Genomic DNA, 19124 nt, shown 5'->3' with positions numbered 1-19124 from the left:
ATGAGGAACCGAACAGTAACAACCTTCATCCTGCTGGGTCTGACAGATGACCCCCGGCTACAAATTCTGCTTTTTATCTTTCTGCTCCTTTCTTACATGCTGAGCTTATCTGGAAACCTAACCATCATCACCCTCACTTTGACTGACCCCCACCTTAAAACGCCTATGTATGTTTTCCTCAAAAATTTCTCCTTCTTAGAAATTTCACTCACAACTGCTTGTATCCCCAGATTTCTATATAGCATTTCATCTGGAGACAAGTCCATTACCTATGTTGCTTGTGCCAGTCAACTGTTGTTTATAGACCTCTTTGCAGTGACAGAGTTTTTTCTCCTGGCTATCATGTCCTATGATCGCTATGTGGCCATCTGTAAGCCTCTGCATTACATGACCATCATGAACAGCAGAGTGTGCAACTACTTCATCTTCTTCTGTTGGGTAGCAGCCCTGGGCATCATTCTCCCACCGATTGGTCTAGGCTTGGGCCTGGAATTCTGTGACTCGAACCTCATTGACCATTTTTGTTGTGATGCAGCTCCTCTCCTGAAAATCTCTTGTTCAGACACATGGCTGATAGAACAGATGGTGATCGTGGGTGCTGTGCTGACTTTCATCATCACCTTTGTGTGTGTGGTCCTCTCCTACGTTTACATCATCAAGACCATCCTGAGGTTTCCCTCTGCCAAGCAAAGGAAAAAGGCCTTCTCCACCTGCTCTTCCCACATGATTGTTGTTTCCATTACTTACGGGAGCTGCATCTTCATTTACGTCAAACCTTCATCCAAGGATGACGTGGCTATCAATAAAGGGATTTCACTTCTTATCATATCAATTTCACCCATGTTAAATCCCTTTATTTATGCACTGAGAAACAAGCAGGTGAAGCAAGCTTTCAATTACTCAGTTAAAAAAATTGCATTCCTCTCAAAGATGTAAAAAAAAAAAAAAATGAAGAATCCTAAACTAAAAAGGTGAGTGAAAGCAAAACCTGAAGCTTTACTATGGTATTTTTCTATATCCATGTTTTTTACTCTTTCTATGCTCACACTTTCTTTTTAAACTTGAACACTATGAACATGACTTTCTCTATGTCCATTAAAAACCAAAAATTTTGAATATGTTTAGTCTTGCAGTCAGCATAAGACCGAACACACTAAAAATATGATAGACAATAAAGTAGGGAATAGTCTTGAACTCACTGGCACCGGAAGGGACTTTCTGAACACAACATCATTAGCACAGCAACTAAGAACAACAACCAATAAATGGGCCATGATGAAACGGAAAATCCTCTGTAAGACAAAAGGACTCCATCATTCAGACAAAGCTCAGGCTACAGAATGGTTTTACCAACTACACATCCAATTGAATGCCAATATCTAAACTATATGAGGAACTCTAAAACTGGACATCAAGAGCACGTGTAACTCAATTAGAAATGGGGTTCAGCTGGGCAGTAGTGGCTCATGCCTTTAAGCCCAGCACTTAGGAGCAGAGGCAGGTGGATCTCTGTGAGTTCAAAGGAGGAGCCATCAGGGAAGTGCAAATCAAAACTACTTTGTGACTTCATCATAGACCTGTCGTAATGTCTAAGATCAATAAAACAAGTGGCAGGTCACGACGGCAAGGGTGTGGAGTAAAGGAAACACTCATCTATTGCTGATGGGAGGACCTACTTGTAACACCGCTGTGGAAATTAGTGTGGTGGTTCCTCCAGAGGATGAAAATACATCTACCTCAAGGTCTGGCTATACCACTCTTGGGCATGTACCCAGAGAACACTTTTTTCAACTACAGAGACATTTGCTTAATCAAGTTGATTGCTGCTCTGTTCATAATAGCCAAAATGTGAGAACCTAAGCCTCTGTCGATGAACACATGAATAAAGACCGTGTAGTACATTTACGCAGTGGGGTGTTACTCAGCTGTTTTTAAAAAATGAAATCATGAAGTATCAAGCAAATGAACTGATCCTGAGTTGGGTAACCCAGATCCAGAAAGACAAATATAGTGTTTATTCATTTGTGTGTGGATGTACGCTGTTAAGTTATTGGTAAGCAAAATACGATATATTTAACCACAGAGGTTATATAGAGAGCAAGGTAATGGGGATGGTATGGATCTCTCTAAAGAGAGGAAAAATAATATATATAGTTATGGTTGGATGGGGGGTACTAGAACTGGGGGACCAAATAGAGGGGAAGCGATGAGGTGGGCTGAGGGAGGGAATACAGATAGGGCCACCCAAATCAGCCATTTGATGGGTTGTATGGGAACCTAACACAGTAGAAGCTTCCTAAAATATGTACAAATGAAACTGGCAAATAATGGGGGAGATGGGTCCCCAACTGAACATCTCTCGTCACCAAATGAAGCTTCCAATCCCGGGAATGCATTGTATCTAACTGAATTGTTGGCCAAAGGGGTGCCATAGGAGCTCCAAAACAACGTAGGCTATGGACAGGGCTATTGGTTTCTTGCCATAAACTGACGGTAAGGCCCTACTGATGAAGACAGTGCTTACACAACTTATTGTACACAAAGAGGCAGGACTGGTGCCCCTAATGACTAGTGTTCATGGTACTGGAAGGTGCTCTGCTTGCTACCAAAGGAGAAAGGTAAACACATACCCCCTTTAATCCCTTTGATCTATGATGCTAATTTGCCTGTAAAATTCTGTTGGTGCCATGGTGCTACAAAGCCAAGATATCAGGCCCATAAGTGTCTCCTGTCTCCACCTCTCACCTTCCGCAGGAGCACTGTGATTAGAGTCACTATCATAGCCAGCCTCACATAGGTGCTGAAGATTACAACTCAAGTCCTCACGTTTTCACATCAAGCAATTTACTCTTGGCACTGTGCCAGCTTTTCAGCCCCACAGTTTGACTTACAAGAAATAATATTCTGAAGTCATCAAGATGCTTCATTAAATAGTGGCTTTTGTATAAGCCACTCAGTTCTCTAGAATCCACATAAAGATGGCAGGAGAGAAACAGCTTCACAGAACTGTCCTTGGACATCAATACGTCACTGTGACACACACACACACACAAACACACACACACACCTGCGTACAAACACACACATCATGTACACACATATACACTGATTAATTAATTAACTGTTAAAAATATAAAACAGTGCTATTTTAAACCCGTGTAATTTACTCACTGCATAACAAACTGATAATTCAGAAATTTAGATTTAGATCTTTTACACCTGATATAACATGAATTAAGTATAAGAAATTGGACTAGGTTTTCTTTTAATTAGATTCTACATTTTCCTTGCAGTTTCTTGTAAGTGATTTTGGTGCTTCAAATCTCCAAAGACTCTGTTCCCATAAATGATTCATTACTTATTTCTGAGCCCGGGTCACCAAGGACTCTTGTGTTTATTTGTTGTTGGTGTGGCAAGTTAATAAGTATCGATCTTGATACTTGAAAACCCTCTTTCTGAGCAAAGAGTTCAGAACATCAGCTCTTCCCGAACTACCAGACATTTCTTTGAACCTATTTCTCAGGGATAGCAAAAGTAACAAAGTTATTTTCTTATGGTGGTACTGCACCATCAATGAGAAAATTGATCCAAATGATTAAAAACAGAAAATCTAAACCCCTATGCCTTCCAAGACTGCTATTGTTGTATACATTACTATATTTGTTCAGTCGTTAGATTTAATAAGTAGTCACCAGAAATAATCGTCATCAAATCAAGTTTACAAGAATAACTGAGGTTAAACAACTAAGAGAGAAATGCTGTGAAACACTGCCAGAAAGGTGAGTATAGTGAATTCTATCCTATCAACTACAGGTTGTGTTGTTGTTGTTGTTGTTGTTTTGTTTCGTTTTGTTTTGTTTTGTTTTTTGACACTTGGGTCCTGTGTTCCTCTAGTTTAAAAAAATCTTCACCAACTTCCTACATTTAGAAATGAAAACTATAATATAATACTAATTTAAACACCACCTTAGGGCATACACATTAATAAAGTTATATTAAGATACAATAAAAACAGGCTATATCTGAGTGGTGCTTCCCTAACTTATGCAAAGCCCTGGATTAACAAAACGAAAATGGCAACAAAGAATAAAAGTCATCTAAATTGGATAATTTGAAAGCCGTGGGGAAAATATCTACATGCAACTCTTTAGAAATTTGTGATATGGTAGCCTGGGGATCGGAAGTAGAACTGAAAACAAGGAACATGGAAGGAAGATCTTCCTGATAGACGAGACAGGTGCTTGTTTCAGAGTGTGACCTGTCATGAAGGTCTAATGATAATGGTTCAGTTAAAAGATGAGATCGAGTTAGGTATGGACATCAAGTATTTCACTTGGAACCTGTGTCCCAGGCATGCTCAGCTATACAATTGATCGAAGAGTGATCATTTTTGTAGATTAAAAGTTCAAGAAAATAGAATTGTGCTGACAAATAATAAAATACAAAGTGTTACATAAAGGCATCAGCAAGAAAAACAAATGTATCGAAATTAAGAAGAAAAGTGTGGCATATGGGGCCACAAGGTAAGCTATGAAAGTATGCTATGAATGCTGTGTGGCTCGTCCCATCATATATAGAGAGGGAGAGAATATATATATTCTTAAAATTAGATAGATAGATAGATAGATACATAGATAGATACATAGATACATAGATAGATATTTTAAAATGTTTAACTGGGTTTTGCTATGTATATCAGGTTGGTCTGGGACTCACGTAATACCTTCAGATATAATAAGCATATACCACTAATTCTAGCTAGCAATTTTTATTTTTGATGAATAACTAATTTGATATTTCTTAAATGGATTTTACCAAGTACATAGATTTTAACAGAGCTATCATTACAATGACATGAATTGGTAGTAGCAGAGTTTCATTTCAAATATGTTGTATACACAATATATTGTATATAATTGCATATATGTACCTTATGCCACTGTAGTAAACTATGATTATATTATTATCAATATTAAATATTAATTTGTATCTATAAATTATTCATTTCTATAGACTTCTCCTTAATCAGCCTTTTTAAATGTATATTTTTCTATAATAAACAATTATAATTCATGTAAGGAATTGTGAAAAATCACATTTGGGGGCTACAAAATAAGAAATAAATAGAATATTAATCTAGACATCAAAAATGCACATTCTGCTTACAAAGTCACTAAATTAAAACAAATTTTATAGTGTTTGAATAACCTTACTATAAATTTTAAATATAAATAATTAACTAAATATGACCTTGCTATATTGACAATTGAACTTGTTAACAGGAAGAAGAAAGCATTGTGGATCAGGATGGTAAAATAGCTCAAATGTGTCTGCTAAAGGGATGTGTATGAACAGTAGCATTATTTGCATATAAGGTAGAATTTAGAGACAGTAAAGTTGAGCTATTTTTAAGATAGACTTAACAGCTAAACATGGCGATTTTTACTTAATATTGATAGTGATATTTTCGGTGCCTTCCAAAAGCACTAAAAGCAACTGTGATTTCATAAAACATATTTTTATACATTACTTACTATCATATTGTGCACTAAACCTTCCCTCAAGACATTTCCTTCCTTTTATGCCATTACAGGTTAATAATGCAATTTTAAACTGAAGATTAAGAGGAAGAGATGGGGTAATAATTAGTGAAGGAGTTGTTTAAAGAAAATACGAATGTTCACAATTATAATATCAGGCTCCAGCATACTAGACCACAAATAGAAAGCCTATAACAATGAAATGGAAACTATTTGTGGTTTTTATAAATAACAAAACCTCAAGAAACATGTAAACAAGTCAAAGACAGTGCAAGATTTCACATCAGGACTCAGCCTCTAAGAGGAACTCAGTCTCACAAAGCATTAGCAACCAACTCAAACTGCTTGAGAAAACATGAGCCCAAAGAGCAGTTGAAGAAGAAGAAGAAGAAGAAGAAGAAGAAGAAGAAGAAGAAGAAGAAGAAGAAGAAGAAGAAGAAGAAGAAGAAGAATCAAACGGAAAGAGAAGGAATCACTCATAGCACTCTGAAATGCACAGGTAAGGCCATTTGGTTTTCTAACTCTATGCTGAAAAGATCAAGCACATATTTGTAGGACCTGAACCATCAGTGTGTTTGTCCTTGCAAACAGAACGCATACATGCATTTGCATTGAGTTTCATAACATTTCTCCTGTTAATTACTACTCTTGAACAGATATCTCTGAATTTTTAAGTTCAGACTGGATAGAGGTAAAAATTCAATTATGAGAAATCACACAGTAACAACGTTCATCCTACTGGGATTGACTGATGACCCACAGCTGAAAACCCTGGTCTTCATCTTTCTGTTTCTCACCTACATGCTGAGTATAACTGGGAACCTCATAATTATCTCCCTTACCTTCTTGGATCCACACCTAAAAACTGCTATGTACTTTTTCTTACAAAATTTCTCCTTTTTGGAAATCTCATTTACAACTGCTTGCATTCCCAGATACTTATACAACATCTCAACAGGTGACAAGACAATTACATACAACAGCTGTGCCATCCAGATATTTTTCACTGATATTTTTGGCGTGACAGAATTTTTTCTCCTGGCTATCATGTCCTACGACCGATATGTAGCCATCTGCAAACCCCTGCACTATGTCACCATCATGAACAGCATGGTCTGTAGAAGACTTATCCTCGGCTGCTGGGCAGCTGGCTTGTTGGTGGTCCTGCCGCCACTTAGCCTGGGCCTCGATCTGGAATTCTGTGACTCCAATGTTATCGACCATTTTGTTTGTGACGCATCTCCCCTCCTAAAGATCTCATGCACGGACACATGGCTCATCGAGCAGATGGTGGTCGTTTGCGCGGTGCTGACCTTCATCATGACCCTTGTGTGTGTGGTTCTTTCCTACGTGTACATCATCAAGACCATTCTAAGATTCCCTTCCGCCCAGCAAAGGAAAAAGGCCTTTTCCACTTGTTCGTCCCACATGATCGTGGTCTCCATCACCTACGGCAGCTGCATCTTCATCTACGTCAAACCTTCAGCGAAGGACTCAGTGGCTATCAACAAGGGCGTGACGGTGCTTACCACTTCCATTGCCCCTATGTTGAACCCGTTCATTTATACCTTGAGGAACAAACAAGTCAGACAGGCCTTCAGTGACTCAGTTAAAAGAACTGTGCTGTTCTTCAAGAAGTAGGGAATTTACTACTACAGAGAATCAACTTTTTATCAAAAATATGTGTCATCCACAAACTGTATCTTTAAAAGGTTTAGCTTTACCTTTCTAACTGGGAAACTTCATCAAACCTAAATGTCTCAATAATTATGTATGAAACACTATCAGGGAGTAAAAATATGTCTTCACCCCCACCAAAAAAAAAAGTTAAGCAAACAGTGATGAAGCAATCTTACTGAATAATTGTGTTTATTGCTATTCTAACTCCAACTTTCCTTAGGATCTTGGCTCCAGGCACCAGGCTAAGTTCCATCTACCTCTTGGTGTTCTCAGGGAATTGGTTCAGGGTCCACATGAGGATGCTAAAATGCTTATATGCACAAACCCCTTACATTAAATAGCTCAGGATTCCCACATACCTATGTACATCTTGTAGACTTTAAATTATCTCCAAATTGCTGAAAGTGCTGAACACAAGGTAAATTCTTTGTAATGTATAGGGAAAACCATAAATTGAGCATTTTCACTATATCTGCAATTTTTTGTTTAAATGCTTCACACCTTTTAGTTGACTTCTATATAACCTTTAGGTATGGAGGGACCGACCGCTGGTACTTTACTGTTTGCTCAGAACAATGAACTAAGAAAAAAGAATGGGTTTACAACAATAGACTTAATATTACAAATGATATTTAAATCTTGGTTTAATAATATTGTTAATGCTTTCATCCTCACACTATAATGACAATGGTTGTTATATAATCCTATTACTTGTCTTATTTGCAATAACAAATACAAATGATGCTTTATCTTGTATTTAATACAGAATTTAATGCCTTACTAAATTACATCTACCATAAACAATCCTAAAGTATCACTGTAAGTTTTATAGGAAAACTATACATGCCTCATGGGAATATTGATTCATTAGTGAAAATTAAAACACGTTAATTTAAAAGAAAAATGTCAGGGCTATAGAGATGGCTCAACAGTTAAGAGCACTGGCTGCTCTTCCAGAAGACCCAGATTTGATTCTCCACACTAACATGGCAGCTCACAACTATCTGTAACTCTAAGAACATGAGACCCGGCATCCTTTTCTAGATTCAGCAATCAGGTACAAATATGGTGAACAGACCTACACTCAGTCAAAACATGCGTACATACAAAATAATAAAAAACATATTTACATGTTTCAATTATTACTACATTGTTTCCCCCTCTTTCCCTTTCCCCCCTCCAGTCCATCCCATGCTCCCTCCAGATCTCCCATGTTCGGGTTGTGCATAGGCAGCAAATTTGTTGAGGTATCATGGCTACAGATTTCCTGTCATTTCTGAGAGACATGATCTCAGAGTAGACTTCTCTTCTGGCTCTTAAAATAGTTCTGTCCCCTCTTCCTTTCTGCTCCCTGAGCCTTGAGTGCAGGAGTTGTGTTATAAATGAGTTCACTGATGCTTGGCATTTGCAGGACGCTGATCTCTTCACTTTGACCAGCTGTGGTTTTCTATAATGTTCTCCATCCGTTTCAATGAGAAGTTTCTTTTGATGAGTAGTAAAAGCTACACTTACCTATGAGTACAGGGGAAAGTCTATAAAATAAAGTTAGTAATTATGCTTGCCTATTAAACTCGTGATGGTAGATTCTTGTCAAGGATCATGACCTTACTAACCCTAGCTAGTTGGGTAACCGTAGCTAGTTAGCCAAGTTTCCAGCAACAGGCATGACCTCGCTCAAGCTGAGCCATCTGTAAGTTTAATTAGTTCTTAGTCACAGCCAAGACATAAGTTCTACTCCTGCCCACTCCTTTAGGGAATACCTTGCCATGTTGATCATTGCTACGGTTTCTAGGTGTCACATCTGTGGAGCGCTACTGAGTGCCGATAAATCTATTGATTTATTTATAAAATAAGTAAATATTAAAGGAAATGTGCAAAATATACTATGGTATTTTTCCACGTTTTGCTAGCTTTTTCAGAATTTTGTACCGTATATTTTTATTATAACATCCCCTCCTCCTGACTCCTCCATAATTCACACCCTCTTCCTCACCCACGCAATTTTTGTGTTCTTTTAAAAAAAAATCAACTACCGTTTGTGCTACACATATATTCCTAGATATGTGTCCTTCCACTGGATCATGGTCCAACTCCCAGGGGCCACATTCTTAAAGAAAATGAACTCTCTGTCTCCAGGCCATCATGAGTTGTAAATAGCTACTCAGCTGGGGTTAATCATCATGTCTGCCTCCCATTGCCACGCTGGGATTTACTCTGGTTTGAGCTTGCACAGATTATGTGCGTTCCTTCACCATCACAATCGCTGTGAGTTTATATGTGCAACTGCTTTGCTGTGTTTGAAATACTGCCTTACATTTTGTCATCCCACCACCTCTTGCTCTTACGGTCTTTTCCTCTCCCTTTCCATAACGATAACTGAGTCTTGAGGAGAAGAGGGAGCTGCTGCCAACCCACCTGACCCTCAAGGCTATCTTCACAGACTGACAAAATATCAGCCTGTGGTGACCAAGGACTCCAAGCGTTAGAGTTGAAGAGTAGTGCAAAAGCACTTCTCATTTTTATTACTAAAACAAGCAAGGCATGAGGTGGTGTTTACAGTTAGCTTAAGCAAATCCAAGCACAGCAAGGGAAGACACCTGAGTGTTACGTCTCATCATCTCTGGCCACGTGAAAAGAGCCAAGAATGTTGGTGATGAGATGAGTTGTGCATGCCAGGGAATTCCATTCACGCCCTTTCCCTCATGTGCGTTCACTTATCACAGTGTATGCAATTCTTTCTAGAAGACCGCCATGTGGAAAGAGCTTTCTGCACTCTGCCCCGTCCATAGTTGACAGTCAGTTCACAGTTTTTTTTTACACAGGCTGAGATACAGATGCCCAGTATACAGCTTAGCATTCTGAAGTCTCTTATCCCCTGCTACCTGACCAATTGTGTGTCTGTTACGGCCACCAACTGATGAGACTTTTCTGATGACAGTTGATTGTTACCCTAACCCTGAGCACAATACGTGTCACTGAGAGGCAGCTTAAAAACCTAGGCCAAGTTATAACAGTAACAGTAGCAGGCTCTCCACAAGGGCCTACACGTGTGTAGCCATAGCTTTTTGGCCCCAAGAACGGTACCCAACTATCTTATTGGTTTTTGAGACCCACTCCACAAAAATGGAATCATGCCTGACACTGTTCAGGTAGCCAAGAACGTGGGACTAGATTGGCAATAGTTATAGACAGATGCTAAACACTGTTGTTCTGCCTGATGATTATACCAATGTAGTACACATTCTCCTATACCCATAGATCAGTGTCTTGCTCAGCCATCACCAAAGAATTTTCCTCATGCAGTAGATATGAACGAATACAGAGACTCACAACTGGACAATGTGCAGAGAGGGAGCGACTTTGGAAACACTCCCTCCTAAATTGGATGCCTCCATCAAACCGCCTCTCTAAGGGCTTAGGGACCCATACAGAAGAAGAGGTAGAAAGATTAATCCTTACAGAAGCCAGGAAGTCTGGAAGACAACACAGAGGAGACAATGGCTTCCAGGCACCGCAGGCTGACACACATATGAATTCACAGACACTGTGGAGACATGCACACCAACGGCCTTCTGCAGCGCTAGACACTGCATGCCCCAACACTGCCCTGTTAGACAAAATGTGTCAGAATGTGTCCACTGGTGCAGTAGCCGCTAGACTGGTCAGGATACGTGACCACTTGCTGAACCTCTCTGCTTCACAGGCAGAATTCTATATTTTTTATGTAATCCTGGAATAAAAGCCCATGGATAGGAAGGTCCAAGTTATTTGAAATGGTGATGTTATCAAATTCCTTCTCAGTGTTCATGTTTATACACAGAGATCTGGGCTGCTCCCGGGCTTTCTCAGAGAGCTTCTCTCACAAGTGAGCAGCCCTCGGTGGAGGGATGCCGTCAAAGTGCACAGGGTGCTAGGTGCCCTGCCTGAACTGGACATCTATTTTAGTCTCCATCCACCAAGGCTCAGGGAGCACCAAGAAAGAGGAAGTGGAGCATCTTTAGGGTATAAGCCTTGGAGTGGTATGTCTTGGTCTTGAGGTAGAGCTAGTCCCAGTTTTCTGAGAAAGTGCCAGATCGATCTGGAAAGGACTTGTTCAAGTTTTCACTTGCACCAGCAATGGAGGACTGTTCCTCTTTCAATACATCTTCACCAGCATGAGCTGCCCCTTGAGTTTTCGATCTTAGCCATTCTGAGGGATGTAAGACAAGAATGGCTTTTTCTTATTTGCATTTCCCTAACAGCTAAGGATTTTGAACATTTCTTTAAGTGCTTCTTACCCATTTGAGATTCCACTGTTGAGAATTCTGTTAGCTCTGCACCCCATTTTTAATTGGGTTATTTGGTTAGTTGGTGTTTAATTTCTTGAGTTCTTTATATATTTTGTATAGTGACCCTTTGTAGGGTTGGTGAAGTTTTTTCCCAGTCTGTGGCTGCCATTTGTTCTCTTGGCAGTGTCCTTTGCCTTACAGAAGCTTTTCAGTTTCGTGTGGTCTTATTTATTAATTGTTATCTTAAGCCTGAGCTGTTGGTGTCTCAGGAAGTTGTCTCCTGTGCCCTGAACCCCAGTTTCTCTTCTAATAGATTTAGTGTATCTCATTTGATGTTGAGGTATTTAATCCACTTGAACTTGCGGATTCTGCAGGGGATAAATATGGATCTATTTGCATTTTCTACCTGTAGACATCCAGTTAGATTTATTGAAGATTATTTCTTTTTTTCCATTGTATTTTTTTTTTTTTGCTCCTTTGTCAAAAATCAAGTGTCTGTAGATAAGTCTTCAATTCAATTCCATTGATTAACCAGTCTGTTTCTATGACAGTACCATGAAGTTTCTATTACTATTGCTCTGTAGTAGAGCTTGAAGTTAGCGGGTGGGGCTCTCTCTGACATGGACTATGTTGCCTGAATTTCAGTCACTTCCCCCGACAGGATTTCCTCACTAGGGCACAGAGGAAGAGGATGCATTCAATCCTCATGCGACTTGATGTGCTGGGATGGGGTGGTAGTGGGTCTTCCCTTTTCTGCAGAGTAGGGAAGGGAGGATGGGGGGAAGGGAGAGTAAGGGAAGGACGGGGAGGACAGGAGGGAGGGCTGCAATTGGGATGTAAAGTGAATAAATAAATTTTTAAGAAAGGAAGGGAGGAAGAACAACAGAAAGAGAGAGGAGGTGGAAAGAATGTAAGAAGCAGAAGATGGGGGCAGTGCAATGAATACCGTCCCCTGGACATGGCATGCACTATCATACCCATGATGTCACAGGAGCTGTGGTGACCTGCACAAGACCTTTACAATATCAAGCTAATCAAACTCCCAGCACAGACGACACCCGTTACCGAGGAGCTTTTGTCGTATATAGTTGGTGGAAGAGAGAGATTCATTTTTTTGAGGCTGTGGACACTGGTAGGTTTGCCATGTTCCAGATGATGGCCTCACATCCTTGAACATACAAGCAGCACTAAGTGTCTTATGAACAAACGAACATGAAAAAGACATGAGGTTGTGAGGGAATGAGTTGGAAGGCAGAAACAGAGGAATTGCTATATTTCATTGCAAACATGTATGAAATTCTCATATATGAAAAATTTGTTTTTAAGTTCTTGCCTATGAACCAATGCTCATAATCTCCAGTGCTTTATATATATCTAGTATGTAGACATATATTACCTCCAAATTTCATACAATTTTAATAATATTCAGAATATATTAAATAGTACCAATATCATCATCTTATGACTATGATCTGATTCAGAGAAATGGGCATTGATAAAAAATTATTCTTCCTCCTGTTCACTGAAAGTGTTTTTGTGACTTAGTTTCCCATTCTATACATATTATTTGTGCTAACTTGACTGAGGAGATGAAAGAACAAAAATTTTAAAAGGAAGAGTATCAGACATAATGCATTTAAGAATACTTGGCTTAATATATTAACTAGGATTGGAAACAACTCAAGTGTCCAGTAAATGATGAATGGATTTTGAAAGTATAAGTCCAAATAAATATATGATGAAACTCAAACCTAGATAAATATATATTTATGCATGTCTGTGTATCATTATATATTATATATATATATATCAATAAGAGCTCATATTTTCTTTGTTCATGGAGATTCTGCATGTGAATTATAATATATATATCCCAGTTACATAGCTTATTTGCTGCGAGTGAAAATCAGTAAACTTCTTTTCTCATTAAAAAAAAAAGATTACTTGGCATATTTTTACATACAGCCCATATACCATGAGACAATGAATCATGATTGTTTCTCTGCCAACTGCTCAAGGAACTAAGATATTGTAATGAAATTGCACAGTATATTGGGCATGGGCCATGGCTCGGGGGTTAAGAGTGCTTGCTGTACAGTCATGAGGATCAGAGTCTGGGCATCAGTAGCCACATCCACTCTGAGCAGAGACCCACGTGTGTCTGTAACCCAAGAGATGAAGGGAACAGAAACGAAATCAGTGGGGCTTGCTGATGGCGAGCCTAGCTGAGCTCCAGGTTTTTTTGTTTTGTTTTGTTTTGTTTTGTTTGAGACAGGGTTTCTCTGTGTATCCCTGGCTGTCCTGGACTCGCTTTGTAGACCAGGCTGGCCTCGAACTCACAGTGATCCACCTGCCTCTGCCTCCCAAGTGCTGGGATTAAAGGCGTGTGCCACCATGCCCAGCCCTGAGCTCCAGGTTTAGTGAGAGATTCTTCATCAAAAAAAAGGAAGAGGGATAGATGTAGACACCCAGTACTGTCCTCTGGTCTCCATACACACAGGCATGCACATTCACACATAGGAACACAAACCACGACACTTGTACACCACACCAAATATGTGCAGAAAAAGGAATACTCATGATAGAACACACAGTCTAAAGGAACACATAATGTGACACACATCTGTATGGAAGTTAGAAAAGGGAGATTGAGAAACAGTGACCAATGAAATGGAAAAGAAAATAATAACAAGCATACAACACCAAGTGTAAATGAATTTTACCATTAACATCATAATTTTGGATACAATGATAGTAACCAAAAATAGATTCATATTCTGCAATATGAATGGGTATTAAATATTTCATACCATTTACACTGATCCCCACTTCCTCCAGGATAGACTGTTTCAATGCAGAAGAAATGTTAAATAATACCTAAAAAGGTTTAAAGAAAAATACTTTAAGAACTTTTAATTTTTAAAAAGTTGGAGGACTGGAGTGTTGGGTGTGGGGTTAAAAGAGTAGCTGTTCCTCCAGAGTACAGTGGTGCAATGTCCAGCACCCACATGACCGCTCACAACTATAGATCCAGGGGATCCAATGTCCTACCCTGATATGTGTGAGGACCAGGCTTGCAATAGTTACACAGAAATGTACACAGATATACATGCAGAGAAAACACCCATAATCACAAAATACTGCTTTTAAAAGCTGAAACCCAGATCTGCCCATCATAGTGTTCTTCTTGTACTCTGGTACCCCTTATTTGGCCATGTCCCCTTGATGGAGAGGCCCAATGGCACTCAGAGGAAGGATAGCAGACTACTAAGAAGAAACTTGATACCCTAGCATCATATTCAAGGGGAGGAGATCCCCCTCAGTCACAGTCATAGGGAAGGGGAATGGGGTGAAAGCGGGAGGGAGGGAAGAATGGGAGGTTGCACAGGATGGGATAGCAGTTGAGATGTAATATGAATGATTTTATTTTTCAATAAAAAAATAAATAAAAGCTGAAATCAATGAGCTTATAATATAAAGTTTCATTCTTCCATTTTTGAATAGATACAATGATATTCATGTTAGTGAGTACTTTCATTTGTTTCTATAAAGCATTACTTTACTAATCAAATCCTTGAAGGCTTGTTTAACTTGCTGATTTCTAAGTGTGTAAATAAATGGGTTCAACATGGGAGCAATTGAAGTATTGAGAACAGCCACCCCTTTGGTCAGTGATGCCCTTTCATTTGCAGAAGGCTTGACATACATGAAAATGCAGCTTCCATAAGAGATGGAGATGACAATCATGTGAGAGGAACAGGTGGAGAAGGCCTTTTTCCTCTGGCTGGCAGATGGGAACCTCAGAATGGTGCTGATGATGCAGATGTAAGACACAATCACCAGTGCCAGTGTGAACAGCAGTGTGAAGGAGGCAAAGTAAAGGCCAAATGCCTCTAAGAGCCATGTGTCTGAGCAGGACAGTTGTAAAATGGGGAAGTAGTCACAGCAGAAGTGATCAATGACATTCGAAGCACAGAAATCTAACTTGAGGATGAGCATGAGCAGTGGGAAAATGGTCAGAAACCCTCCCAGCCACGAGGTGAGGACGAGAAGGGTGCAAACTCTCTGGTTCATGATGATGGTGTAGTGCAGTGGCTTGCAGATGGCCACATAGCGATCATAAGACATAGCAGTTAGAAGAAAGAACTCAGACACACCCAAGGAGATGAAGAAAAATAGCTGAGCCAAACAGTTGTTATAGGGAATGGTCTTGACTTTAGTAATTATTGACCCCAAAAATCTGGGGATGGAAACACTGGTGAACATAATTTCTAGGAAGGAGAAATTCTGGAGGAAAAAGTACATAGGAGTCTTTAACTGAGAGTCTAACGAGGTGAGGATGATGATGCTTAGGTTTCCACACACACTTAGTATGTAAGCAATGAATAAAAAGATGAAGATCACAACCTGAAGTTCTGGATCGTCTGATATGCCCAAGAGCACAAACTCAATAATCACAGAGTGGTTTCTCATGCTGATTTATTGTCCATAGAATCTATTGATAAAAAACGAATCAAGGTGCAAATTTAATATAAAAGAAACCAAACTACTTTAAATATTGATATGACTACAATTCAAATAAAGCAATGAACCATTTCCACTAGGATTTTCTAATCTTTGCTCATTCCTCTTACACAAAAAAAAATCTTGTGGAAAGGAAATATTTTTGTAGATGAGTGTTTAAGATCCCCATAATTATACACAAACACTCTTCATATGGTCCTAATTTTCGTATGCATAAGGTATTTTTAACTATAGGTAAGTATAATGATATTTTAATAGTATGTTCATTTTTAATATGAAACATTGTTTTCTGATTTTGCATGTTGTATGCTTTCAAGACTGAATATGTAACATTTAATTTCAATTCTAAAACTATTTCCAAACTTCTTTAGTTCATTGGTAGAAACAGCATCCAATCATACTTGTTAAACCTAATGCTGTCGTGTCATTTTCAATCTTAATAGGTGTTATTTTAAAATGGCCAAGGAAGAAGATGTGTTTACAACACAGAAATCACAATAGATTTTCTTTTATTATATAAAAAACTTGATTTGTGAGAATTAAAAACATGGGCCAGAGAAATAATTTAAACAGAGCCAGGGTTCCATAATTACTTCCTGTGAATTCTGGCACACTTTGCCACATTTTCTTTTTATGAAGTTTCCTTTATGGCCCTATATCTAAAGTGTCTTGAGGACAAAAGGAACTCATATGAAGGATTTTTTATTCTCATATATAAATAGTTAGATAATAATATAATAGTGCCTTCCTTTTCAAAGAATTGTCAGAGTAAATAAAATTATAGGATTTACTTTATCAAGCCACAGCGCTCTACGCTGCAAACCACATGACTTGTATCATCCTGTTCTCTCCTGATACTTCACAGACAACATAAAGTCTGTGGTATAAGTTATCATCAGATCTGTTGTACTTTTTCTATGCTGAGAAGTGCATTGAGTGATAAGTACTAAATCTGATAAGGGGCATTATTCTCCATTTCCTGTTGTAGTCTCCCAAGTCCCAGCATTTTTTTTCTCTTTTTCTCTTTAGAAATATACATATCTTTTTCATCAATATATCATCAAAACCAACTGTTATATGATTTACATGATAGTTAAAATATACTAAAATGTAAAATTAACAGTAATAAATATATTTAAATGATAGTTTTAGATCCTTGAATTTTTCCAGTACATTAAACCTTTCAGTGATGGATTTAAAAAAATGCATTTGTCCACAAATATGAAACACACTGTTTGGTATATATAGTAATGCCACTCAGATATAAGACCCTAAAATGGTCAGCCATGACAAATTCTGCCACTTGAAAATACAAAAATAGACATAATCATAATATTCTCCAGGAAATGTTTTTGTCATTCAGGCCATCTTGCCTCTGTTTATTGCACTGAAGCCTGCCACGTTATAAAGTACATGCTGAATTGCTTGTAAGGTTGCTAACAGCCTCACATAGAAATGAAAATAAATGCATCCTGAATCTCTTTTATTATTCCACGTAACAGATTGCATTTAAAGTTTTTATTTTATTCTTAAAATAAAATTCCTTAAGAGAATGAAACACCTGATATCGTTTTAAGACACTAAAAAAGTAAAACATTTTGAAAGTCTCTGGATAAAATAAAGTTGAAAACTGTACAAACATAAATACAACTTTACCTTCTCTGGCCAATATATACATCCCTGATATACTCAACTAAACACATGAAGGATGCAAGCAGAAATTCAAGACATGTATGTAGTGATGTTGTGGCTCCTCTTTCTTAAAAATCAAACAATATAGAGAGACAGAGGAAAAAAGTGTACCAATCAACTGATTACATCCAACTTGGCTTCCCTTTGGTCAAGCAATTTTCCTAATAAGTGTATGGACTCAGGCTATGCTCAGGAGATAATTTATTCACAATTCATTTGGGATTAGTTAAACCCAGGACTAAACTGTCCTAAAATAGGCTCCTCTTTGACAGTCTTACTGATATGTTATAATTAGTAAATTCTGCCAGTGCAGAGCAGAATTGGAAACTAAGAAAGCCTTATGTTAATGTCTTTAGAAGTTTTGAAGTGTACTTTGTCCTTGTTTTCTATTTTTCGATTTCAAAAATTGACATTTGCTCCATAGTGTGAGATCCAGAGCCACAGCAATGTGTTCTTATCCTGGCCTGCATTTATTTTAAATCTTTGATTATTTAAAATAAAAATATACTGTATTATACCAAATTGTTTCGTGTATTATGCAAACACAATCACACACTCATATAGTTTTTATGTACATTATTACTTTTTACACATTTCACAACTACAGATATAAAAGTCTGTTACACAAGATGTCCAACATTCCTATCTTGCTTTTCCAGTTAATATTGAGTAATTGGTGGCATTCCTTGTCAAGTTGCCTATATAAAAATAAACACTTTATCATTCCGTAACATTCACATGGGATATCCAAGGAGACTTGTACATAATTTATTAATTTTATTGGTGGTTGAGGTTAAGGTTACCATCCCTCTCCCCCAAAAAAGTTACAACCTAGACAGAAAACCACTGAAGAGAGTGCCTAAAGATTGTGATGAGGATTCTGAAGTGTAGCTCTCCAGAACTGATGGCTTCTGGTGGGGTGTGAGCGGGGAAGGACTCAGTGTCCCTTAAGGGGCTGGACACCAGGAGTTTGTCCATGTTCCTGTGAGTATATGAGTAGATAGGCAACCTTCTATTCTGTTTTGTCTCCTCCTCCTATTCCTCCTCCTCTTCCTCCTCTTCTTCCTCCTCTTCCTCTTCTTCCTCCTATTCCTCCTCTTCTTCCTCCTCCTCTTCCTCCTCCTCTTCTTCCTCTTCCTCCTCTTCTTCCTCCTCCTACTCCCTCTCCTTTCTGGGAGAGATCACAAAGGTAGAGGGTAGATCTGGGAGGACTTAGAAGTGAGGGTGCTAGTGGTACATGATGTGAAATTCCCAAATAATCAATAAAAGCATTATGAAAAAAGATTATGGTTGGATCCATGTTTCATTCCCTAGCAAATCTCTGCTAGCACATAGCAGCATGAGTAACTTTAACTCATTTATATATCTTTTTTAAATTACTATTGTGCATTAGCTTTGTGAAAATTCACTCGTGATACCT

The 19124-nt window shown here is 38.4% G+C and overlaps 2 protein-coding genes across 2 annotated transcripts; one reads left to right on the top strand and one right to left on the bottom strand.

Annotated features, from left to right (window-relative positions):
- On the top strand, positions 1-7323 carry LOC311584211 (uncharacterized protein; the record flags this gene model as incomplete). The annotated part of the gene is made up of 2 exons (XM_084758311.1): positions 1-932; positions 6221-7323. The coding sequence occupies 2 exons, from the start codon at positions 1-3 to the stop codon at positions 7179-7181; spliced, it is 1893 nt and encodes a 630-aa protein (XP_084614437.1). The 3' UTR covers positions 7182-7323.
- A 7699-nt stretch (positions 7324-15022) lies between these two features.
- Positions 15023-15961, bottom strand: LOC311585483 (olfactory receptor 6C3-like; the record flags this gene model as incomplete). The annotated part of the gene is made up of 1 exon (XM_084760703.1): positions 15023-15961. One exon carries the CDS (start codon positions 15959-15961, stop codon positions 15023-15025), a length of 939 nt encoding a protein of 312 aa, XP_084616829.1.
- Positions 15962-19124: the final 3163 nt, after the last annotated feature.

Source organism: Acomys minous (assembly GCF_964271855.1).
Source record: "Acomys minous genome assembly, chromosome: 15".
Lineage (NCBI taxonomy): Eukaryota > Metazoa > Chordata > Mammalia > Rodentia > Muridae > Acomys > Acomys minous.
This window is presented reverse-complemented; position numbering and strand designations above follow the sequence as displayed.